General features: G+C 43.1%; 1 protein-coding gene across 4 annotated transcripts in view; it reads right to left on the bottom strand.

The window, feature by feature from the left end:
- The window catches only part of TDRD1 (tudor domain containing 1), a 43929-nt gene extending 36059 nt beyond the window's left edge, over positions 1 to 7870 (bottom strand). The window contains exons 1-4 of one of the 4 annotated variants that reach the window (XM_014525832.2): positions 7749 to 7870; positions 4625 to 4960; positions 3353 to 3417; positions 825 to 969 (exon numbers count right to left, since the gene is read on the bottom strand). In XM_014525832.2, the coding sequence (XP_014381318.1) occupies positions 825 to 969; positions 3353 to 3417; positions 4625 to 4901 (487 nt within the window). In that variant the 5' untranslated portion in view covers positions 4902 to 4960; positions 7749 to 7870. Of the gene's footprint in view, positions 1 to 824; positions 970 to 3352; positions 3418 to 4624; positions 4961 to 7534; positions 7720 to 7748 lie in introns of those variants that run through there. The other 3 variants (XM_025192141.1, XM_025192138.1, XM_025192139.1) reach the window with 3 other exon arrangements.
- Positions 7871 to 9938: the final 2068 nt, after the last annotated feature.

The following is a 9938-nucleotide window of genomic DNA, read 5'->3' as shown; positions in this document are numbered from 1 at the left end:
TCTTTCCTGCCTAGGCAGGGGGTCGGACTCGATGATCTATTGAGGTCCCTTCCGACCCTAACATCTATGAATCTATGGTCTGGTGGCTCGTCCACCCCTCGCCGCTCATCTGGCGACTTTCGCCCCTCATCCAGGAGGGCGCAGGGTGGGGCGTGTGCCTCCAGATCTGTGCAGGGTGGGCTGGGACCGGGGCTGCGCCAAGCTCTTCTCAGTAGGGCAGGGCTGTGCTGAGGGAGCTACAGGGGCAGACACAAATTGGCCATAGGCGCCTCCCAGCACAGCCCCACCCCACCAGGAAGAGCTTGGTGTAGCTCTGGCCCCAGCCTGCCCCACGGAGATCCCAGGGCACACGCCTCCTGTGCCCTTCTGGACAAGTGGCAGGAGCAGCAGCAGGAGCCACCGGCCTAGCACCAAATGAGTCGCTGGACCAGCAGCTCCCAGATGAGCAACATGTGGCAGGTACTTCCCACAACCCTGGATGAGCTGCAGCTCTGTCCTGCACCCACCCAGGCAACCCTGCCCCATGCCTCCCTCCCCATGGAGGCCTTGATCTGTCTCCCTGCCACCCCCACCAGACTTACCAGCTGGAGGCAGCTCTCCACAATGCCAGGCTGTCTCCTCACCACCTGTGCTGTGCCACAGCTGCACACACGCACACATTATTTATTGGCCAAATTATTGGCCTGATATTATCGGACTGATATGGCAGGTTTCCAGTATATTAACACTTTTTTTTTTTTTTAATATCAGTGCCGATCCGATATCACTGTAAACTAGTGCAAAACTCAAGAATGGCTATGGCTTTGAAACAAGAAAAGGCTTACCAGACAGACCACAATGATGGCAAGTAGTTATCCGAGGGAATCGCACCAATGGATGGTGCAATTTCAAGTCACAGTTTACAGATAAAATATTCTCAGGGGAATTATGTAACTTCTGCTTTGCACGATGGAAGTCAGAACTGACAGTCTAAAAGGAAACAAATGTAAATGGTAGTTTTTAAATAAAAGCTTAAATCATATGGACTAGAAATATTCAAATACAAGTTACATGCAGTTGAAGACGCTTATCCCAAAACAAAATTGCTAAAAATTTTGCAAATCCCATAACACATCCTACTTGCTTTGACAACTGCCACATGGTGTTAAATACAGAGCAAGTTTTATCTGGTGAAGATTTTGAATCTAGAACCATTAAAAGATAAAAAAGAAAAAAAGAATGCAGTGTTAAGTTAAAGTTAAATGCCAAATTGTTCCAGTTAAATATAATTTTGGATCACAGTTATTCAGGAATTCCTACAGAGCATTCTTATTTGTTTAATAAGCAAAGAAAGCAAGGGCTATATAGAACAGAGTGGCTTCTGAGTGCACTAATCCACTGAAGTCACAGCTCTTGATGTCATCTAGCAGTATTACCTTTTTACTCACCGAAGTGCTCTGGTACTGACAATTTATACATATATCACTAGAAGAGTGATTTTCAACCTTATTGGATTCAGGGCACCCCTCAAAAAATGCTTAGCTTTCATTTATTTATTGACTACAGAAAAATAATGGAACAAATTCTTCTGTTGCAAAAACTCAGAAAGACCCCAACATGTCAGAATGTTTTTGACACTATGGATTCCCATTTGAATTTTCTGGGTTTATCTTGTGAATCTCATATAGGTGTGTGCACGCCTAACAGCGCTAATATTGTGTGTAGCACCTTCCAAAAGGATCTCATGGCACCTTGGTGGAGAACCATTGGCACAGAAGTTCTGAAATTCCATCCTGAACAACTATCAACTGTAGGAGTCTGAAGGGGGTGAATTCATTTGCTTTGGCAATTAGCTACACAACATTTATTACAGAAAAAAACATGAGCCTTGGATCTCACTTTTGAAAGGGATCTTAAAAACAGCTTGGCATTGAAAACTGAATATCCTACTATACTGTAGCAAGGTATAGCTTATACATAGTTTTTATACCAATTTAACCAAGTTTGTTTTTAAATTAACCTAGTTAAAGCACTGCGTCTCACTACATTGTGAACAGTCTAAATAAGAAAGCTAGCCAGCCATGTTAGTCCGAAGTCAGGCAGAAGACAGGGCAGGGTGGCACCTTACAGATTTGTTCAGAGTCATGAGCTTTCGTGGGCTACAGCCTACTTCACAGCATCTGACAAAAAGTAAGCTTTGGTAGGTACAGCCCAGCCATTGCCCAGTTTAAGGCAAGATAACTGGAGCAGCTGCCCCAACTTGAGGGGATGGAAAGGAACAGAAAAAAGCCTCTGCCACAATATTGCACTGGCAATACCTGAAAAATCACTGCTGCCCTTGTGCGTTGCAACTGCTTAATAGGCATGTATATATTTTTTTTTTAAATCAGATCCCTTTTCAACTTCCACTATGTCAGCTTTTTTTCCAATATTTGAACAGCTGAATGTGCATCTAACTGAAAAGCTAAGTGCTAAATATTTGCTTACTACCCATCTGGATTGTGAACCAGCCACCTAGATGAAGTTCAAGATTGAACAGCCAAGGCACCTGTCTCCCTACACTGCATCACCCCCAAAACATAAGAATCTCCACGTATTATAATATTATTTCAGGGTGTGCAACAATTGCAGGCTCAAAAACTGAACTTCAGCCACATGTTTCACACCATTAGCCAGTAATCAATACAAAGACCTACAGGAAAAGAGGGGGGCCTTTAAGCAAAACTTTTTAAGAAAGTTTTCATCTTTGTCCAATTGTAACATCAAAAGAACTTTAGGAAAGCTACATATGAAAAATACTGATGGCAAAGGAAATTAAGCACATCCCTCAAGTTTTTGCCTATTTTAAATTATGTTTCTTGCTGTTAACATATTACTAACACCACCTTTAAAATAAAAGGAATTTAGAACTAAAATTTATTCAAGACATCAGAAAAAAATATGAGATTTTAATCATTTATATACTTTTTGTAATTACAATGAAGACAGTGCTGAACCACAAAGTAGTTTGCTTTTTTTAAACAAGCAAGTTAAATATTCAGTCTCTTTAAATTTCTAATTATCAATGATAATTAGAAATTTATATTCTAATATACACAATGATAATTGTGTATATATACACAAATGATAATGATGATAATGATGATAATGATATATTGTGTATATATACACAAATATACTCTGTGTATATTTTTCTAAGTAACATTGTCTACAAGTAACTGTGGGGAATCAATGGTCAATTTCATACAGCAAAGCAGAAAATAGAGCAAAAATCACAGAAACTCTAGAAAGCAGGGGGGGAAGGGGAATACACACTGCTCATTTATTGGTTTGTGAAATTCAAAATATTTGGTGTAAAGAGTTAATAACTCACTGATTTTACCTTCCCTGCTGAAGGTACCAGACTATTTTTGCTGCTAGTGGTTCCCACTGAATTTCCTAAAAAGAGAAGAGTTCATTTGATATTATAATTTCATTATACTAACAGAAACAGTTTTAACAGTCAAGCTACAGAACAAGTAATATGAAATTTAAGTGACAGCCACTTCTTTTGCTTCTGCAATTTAATGCAAGTCAGCCATCACAATGGATATTAAAACCTCCATGTCACTGTGCTATGACATGACAATTATATTATGTAATACAAGATGCTCAACAAATAAATAGAACCAAAACAAGTACACCATGCACCCAGCAAATGGCACAGAATAGGAATCATATGCATTAAAAACACAGATGTGAATCAAAAAAGGGGGAGGGGAATCTGATCTCACAAAACTTAAAGATGAAAAGGTCATAAATGTCAAACTGGTCCAACTCTTCTACTATCATCAGGAAGTAACACCCAATATATTTCTTAACTCAATTCTATTATAATAAAGGGCTTAGTCTGTCTGTCTGTCCATAACGCTTTTGGCCAACTGTGCACATGCCACCAAGAGGGCAGGCAGCAATTGGCTGTGTGGGCCCCACTTTGCACCACTGCTGGGGAAGTTTGTGGCAACGGCAAATGCCTCAGCTGCCCAAGCAGCAGGGCTTTCCTCCATCTCCCTGCCTGAGTGTGAAGGGGAGGGGGTGGAGGGTCATGGTGGAAGCACCCCCCAGAACAGCCAGCACGGAGGGGACCAGGAAGGGTGTAGGCAAAGTGGGGCAGGGTCACAGTGGTGGCTGTTGTCAGGGCTGGGCATCGGCCGGGGGGGGGGGGGGGGCGGCTATGAGACACTCTCTGAAAGACTGTCATTCGTGACAGCTAACTGGCTTATAAAAAATAATTGATTTTAGAGTTTGAGAGTTTGCTTATAATACTGTTGACTGTACAATGTCAGTTACCCTTGTTACTTCTATGGAAGACCTAACAAGCATTTAAAAATAAAAAAAAATGTGATTAAAAATAAAATCTGAAGTGACTGTATTAAATGTTATGGTAGGTTAACAAGCTTTTTCCTTGATTGGACATTCACGTGCAAGATCTTGTATGTCTATATATACATACATGCATACAGCATTACCCTTTCACCAGCTATTCATGTCAGTTTTATTCAGAGTGGTATAATTTCATATTAGATTGAAAGTTCAACTACATGTGTGATACACAGATACAAAAATAGGTGCAGAAACCATTTTAAGACAGGGTATGCTCCATCACCTGTTTGCATTCTGCCACTTATTTCTGATCCAATCTCTTTCTGTTTAAAGCTGTTTACCATTTCAATGGTGGAAGTAGTGCTAGCACTTCCTGGGCTGTTCTGACAAGCAAAGAACTGTTTGGTTTGCTCACAAAAGAAGAAGTTGCTGTTGGGTAACCTGTAGCTACCTCCAAGGCCAGGGCTTTTCAACAAGAAGTTGGGATAAGTGAAAGGGCTTCTTAAAGATTCAGTTGGCATTTTGTTCTCCTGGCTTTTTTTGTGAAACCGTTGAGCCATCTTGTAAACATCTACCCCAAATTCTTCCTTGATATCACAAGAGTCTTAACTACATAAACCTGGAGAGAGAGAGAGAGAGAGAGTTAGAACTATGTTTTTACTGGATATGGCATTCAACTCTAAAATATTTAGATACAGCTTTGCTATAAAAACATTTTAATATTATTAGCCTAATGATAAAAATAGTCCATGAATTATTATCCTAAAATATAAACAGCGATTTATTTTTCTTACTTACCATTTCAGCCACTTTACTAAACAAAGCAGTCTAAAATGAGTAGCAACACTGGACAGAAGTCAGCAGTCTCTCATTGTTAAGTTACAGAGAGCTCAAAGGCACAAGGTTTCCTAATGTAATAGATGTTGCACCCTCCTATTCACAAGCCAGAGAGGGGTTTTCAAACGTTGTAAGTTGAGAAAACATCCAGTTTAGATTTGGGGAAGGCTATCGGGAGAAGGAACAATCCAAGCCTCTGGTTTAAGAGGGATTTTTGGCATTTGCTTTCCAGAAGCTCCTGTTCACTACAACTGTGCAGCAAAGAAGTACTGTGCTGTTACTATGAGTGGTAAATTACAAGTGTAAGACACAGCCTACAGGGCTCCTGTGGGGACCAGGAATCAGGAGCAGGGCAAGCAGCTGCAGCAATGTTAATTCTTGCAGCTCCCTGAGCTGACAGAGGGGTCGGTGGGGCCCACTTTTGCCCCACCACCCAGTTCCCAGGCACTGAGTCCCACTGCCAGTCTGGCAATGAGGAAGTGAGCAACAGCAGTGTTATGGCTCCCTGAGCCAACACAGCAGCTGATCAAGACACCTGCAGGGACTAATGCCACTACTGCTCACCCTAAATCTGGAGGAGAGTCTGGATCTGGCCCACAGGGATTCCCACAGTCCATATCTGGTCTGGGGATGGAAGCCAAACAAACCTGACACCCCTTCGTTAAATTATTTACTGATTTCCAAAAAGTATCACAATAGAAGCAAGTGAGTACCAATGAATACTATAACGCAAACTTCTTATTTGGACTTCAAAGGAATGATTTTCTGAGCAACAGCTGCTCGACTACTTTCTGCCCAAACTATTTTAGCTCATCTTTCCTAAAGCAACATTAAACATGCTACCTAAAGTGAGTAAACTAAGCTCTGTGACGGGCTGATAAGCCAACAATTAAAGATCTCAATTACGTGAATGAGTCCAAGAGGCACAGAGTTGTGGATAACATGTACAAAACCATTCGTTTCTCTCTCACAACACGGCCTCTAATTCAAGTATGAAACTTCCAAGAAATATTTAGTATCAAAAATAAAAATTATATTATGCAAAACCTAGTGTCAATAGGTCAAAAAGTAGCTAAATGAACGCCAGACTAAAAAATAGATCTTCTTGCCCTTAAGCAAATCCAGTTTTAATACAGGACCAAAAGCATCATTCGCTGTGACAACTCCACAGGTGCAGAAAACCAGCAAGCATCAAGGAACCTACTGTACAAGACATGACTTTGTTGTAACATTACAAATAGCCTAAACTTATTGCTACACGGGACACTTTAACTAGTTTTGGTTTTTTTTTTGTTTTGTTTTTTTTTTTGAGGCGTTTTGTTTCAGAAACAATCATATTTGGGATTAAGAGTTTTACATGGTTGCATCCCTACCCAAAATGCTCTGGAAAGTCTTGAAGCAACCATACCTCCATGTAAGCGTGCTTTTTATTGCGATATGTCAACAGGACACTTGCTTGGTTTAAAATTTTGATTTTTTTTTTTAAGCTATACATTTCCATGCATTTAGTCCTCAATGAGGACAGCAACTCCCTCGCTGCAGAAGCTTCTACCGAACCCAGCCGTGTTTGATAGGAAGCGTTTTTGCTTTGCAAGATCACCACCTTACAGACAAGTACTCCGTTCACAAAGATTACATGTTATTAAGATAACGAGCGCTGCACGTTTAAAGTGTCGTGCTAGCATCGCACACACTTCTCCAACGCTACCTAGTTTTGAAGTCCAGACACCCCAGGCTTATGATTTGCACAAATCACTTATGCTTTGTACCTACCGGAGCTTCCCAGAGTAATTTATAATACCAAAGAGGGATTTCTTACCAAAAAAAACAAGTATTTTTTATAGTTAAAAGAGCCATTTTATTCCCTATATAATGTGAGGGAAGGGGCGGTCCCCTCATAATACCAAAAAGAGGGACTTATTCCCTATATCTTACCTGTAAAAATAGCTTTTTTGGTAAGAAAATGGCTGTTTTCTCTTACCTGTAAAAATACGTTTTTTGGTAAGAATTCCCTCTTTTCAGTATTACAAAGGGAACATCCCTTAGCTAACATTACATATGGAGTAAAATGGCTGTTTTCTGATGTGAGCTAAAGGACATTCCCTTTATAATACCAAAAAGAGGGATTTCTTACCAAAAAAAACAAGTATTTTTATAGTTAAAAGAACCATTTTATTCCCTATATGATGTGAGCTAAGGGACGTTCCTTTCATAATACCAAGAAGAGGCAAGTCTTACACAAAAATAAAATAGAGTATTTTTACAGTTAAAGAGAAAAAAACCCAAACACGTTATTCCCCATCTAGCGTTAGCGAAGGGCCGTTCCCAATATAACGCGAGGCAAGTCACAGCGAACCTCACTACGAAACACGCGGAGGGTTGGACGACCTGCTCATTTCTCCAAAATGAACGACGTGACGGGCCAGACCCTACAGACGAACCCGGGCGCGGCCGCACTTGGAGGGCTGGGGGCCACACGAATGAGCGGACACCGGCGCCCGCAGCCCCTCGCGAGCGGCCCCGACCACCCCCCGCGGGGCCAGGAAACGTTCCCCCCAACGGCCGCTTACCAACGGCCGCCCCGCCACGAGGCCGCGTCACGTGGCCGAGCAGTAGTCTCACGAGACCTCCCCAACCGCCACGTGCCCGCCAGAGCTGCCCGGCCTGCGGCGCGGGGCGGCGCGGCCCCGCCCCTTTTGTGTGTGCCGGGCGGGGCTTGGCGCAGCGCGTGCGCAGTGTGCTCAGCCGCCGCGTTCTATCCCAGCCACGTGAGGGTTGCTGCGCCTTGGGTGCTTTGTGCTGTGGGGCCCAGGCCTGGCCTTACTGAGGCAGCCGGGCTGCTCCTTCTCGCTGTGTGCTTGCAGTGCAGCTGGAGTTTCAGATCAGATTTCCCCAGCGTGTTTGCAGCCTGGTTTCCAGGTGACCCTGTGGGGGCACCACTGGCCCATCTCAGGTGGTTCCCTGGCTTTGCAGGTTCATTCCAGCCCCCCAGGGCAGGGATCTGCGTGGTGGATCCACAACCGCATCCCAAACGATTTGCATCAGGCAAAATTAGGGTCTAAACATCAAGCCTGTGAGAAGGGATTATTTTTTTTAGCAAAGTGACATCCTTGCTTTGTTGCCCATACAGACTGCGTGACCTCTGACATGTATGCTAGTTATGACCCCAAAACATAAATGCCAGCTTATTTCCTGTAAAGTTTTTGTATTTCTTTTTGTCTCAGACCAACGTGGCTACCAAGTACATTCCTGAGCTTATTTTCTATTTTTTCTAGAGGAACCCTGCTGTCTCTCCCCTAATTCCTTATGATCAGGAGTCCACATCCATCCATTGCCATTTACCTGGAGTTAAATCACATCACAGAGTCAAAAAACCCTAATACCATGAGGCCGTACACCCTGCACCTGGCAGTGGGGGATGAAAAGGAGATTTCCCCTTTCCTTCCACAACTACCTGTCTTGTGGCACTAAACAACCTCACAATCTTATCTCAGGAACGGACTTGCCGTAACCAGAGTCAGGTACGATGTACCACGAGGGGGTGTGGTGGAATAACATCTTTTGCAAGCTGCTGCTGCGTTCTGCAATTTAGCAGCTTGCGTTATTTTAAATGAGTCACGAACTCAAGTGGTTACAGAGAAATATCTCAGAAATACGAACTAAGGGAAATGTTATGCGTGAGTCTGTAGACGACAGACGATCCCCATTCATCTCCCTGGCAGATGTCCAGAGATGATAGTGTAAATGTAATACTGTTAATTCTTTGAAGTGTGAGAGGTAAGGATTTCTTTGCAATGTCATTGAGTGGTACTGGGCAGTAGAGGGCTCACTGGTCTGTCCTGGTAAGAAGGGAAAACAGAGAGACCTGCAGCACGTACCTAGAGGTGTTGCTGCTTCGCTCATGTCTTTCTTGCCTGCAGACCAGCCTCTATCTTCTTTACTGTTCCTTCCATCCAGGAAGAGCATGGACTGATGCAGATGCTTCCTCAGCCTGACAAAGGGTATTCATACCCAAAAGCTTGCAAAGAAGAATTTTTCCAACTATTTGAATCAGTCTAATAAAAGATATTAGATTTACCCAAAGAACCTGGTCTGCCTTGCTTCCCTTAAGTATTCTGACCTGGTGCCATGTCAATGTTACTGCCCGAGTCCTGTCCATGTGTCAGTCCCGGGATAAACAGCGTGTTTCCCTCATCTCGCCGCCTCCTCTCTTGGCTCCAAACACAACCCCATGCCATTTTTCGTGTCAAAAAGGAAAGCATAGATTACCAACATGTCATTCTATTATTCTAATTTACTCTAAATGATGTCCCACAGTGGGACCTCAAATTGTGTGGGAGGGGGACGACAATAGGGAGTGACTGCCCTGTGTATATTTGTTCTCCATCAAGGAAGAGACAAGCCCAAGAAGCTCAGTGGAGCCCAGGAGCACTTTCAACCACCCCAGGGGAGTTAAAAGCGCGCACAGTTATATTTGGAGCACATGCCTTCCTTGCTGTAGCTCTAGAAATGCCACAGAGAAATTCCTACTAAAGGGGTTTTGACCCAGACAGACCACCTTAGCAGCATTTTTGAGGCAAGGCGGTGCCTTTACTTACCAGGGGACAAGGAAAAGCGGCCTTATTTAATTCAATAGTTGGAATCATACTCCTCCTATGAGCCTCAGCAGAACTGCCTGGGCAGTGAGATATAGCCAGGCGCTGGCACTCTCTCTGAACTGATTCAGCACTTCCTCTCCTTCAGCACTATGCAAGACCAGC

Source organism: Alligator sinensis, unplaced genomic scaffold (genome assembly GCF_000455745.1).
Source record: "Alligator sinensis unplaced genomic scaffold, ASM45574v1 scaffold1026_1, whole genome shotgun sequence".
Taxonomy (NCBI): domain Eukaryota; kingdom Metazoa; phylum Chordata; order Crocodylia; family Alligatoridae; genus Alligator; species Alligator sinensis.
This window is presented reverse-complemented; position numbering and strand designations above follow the sequence as displayed.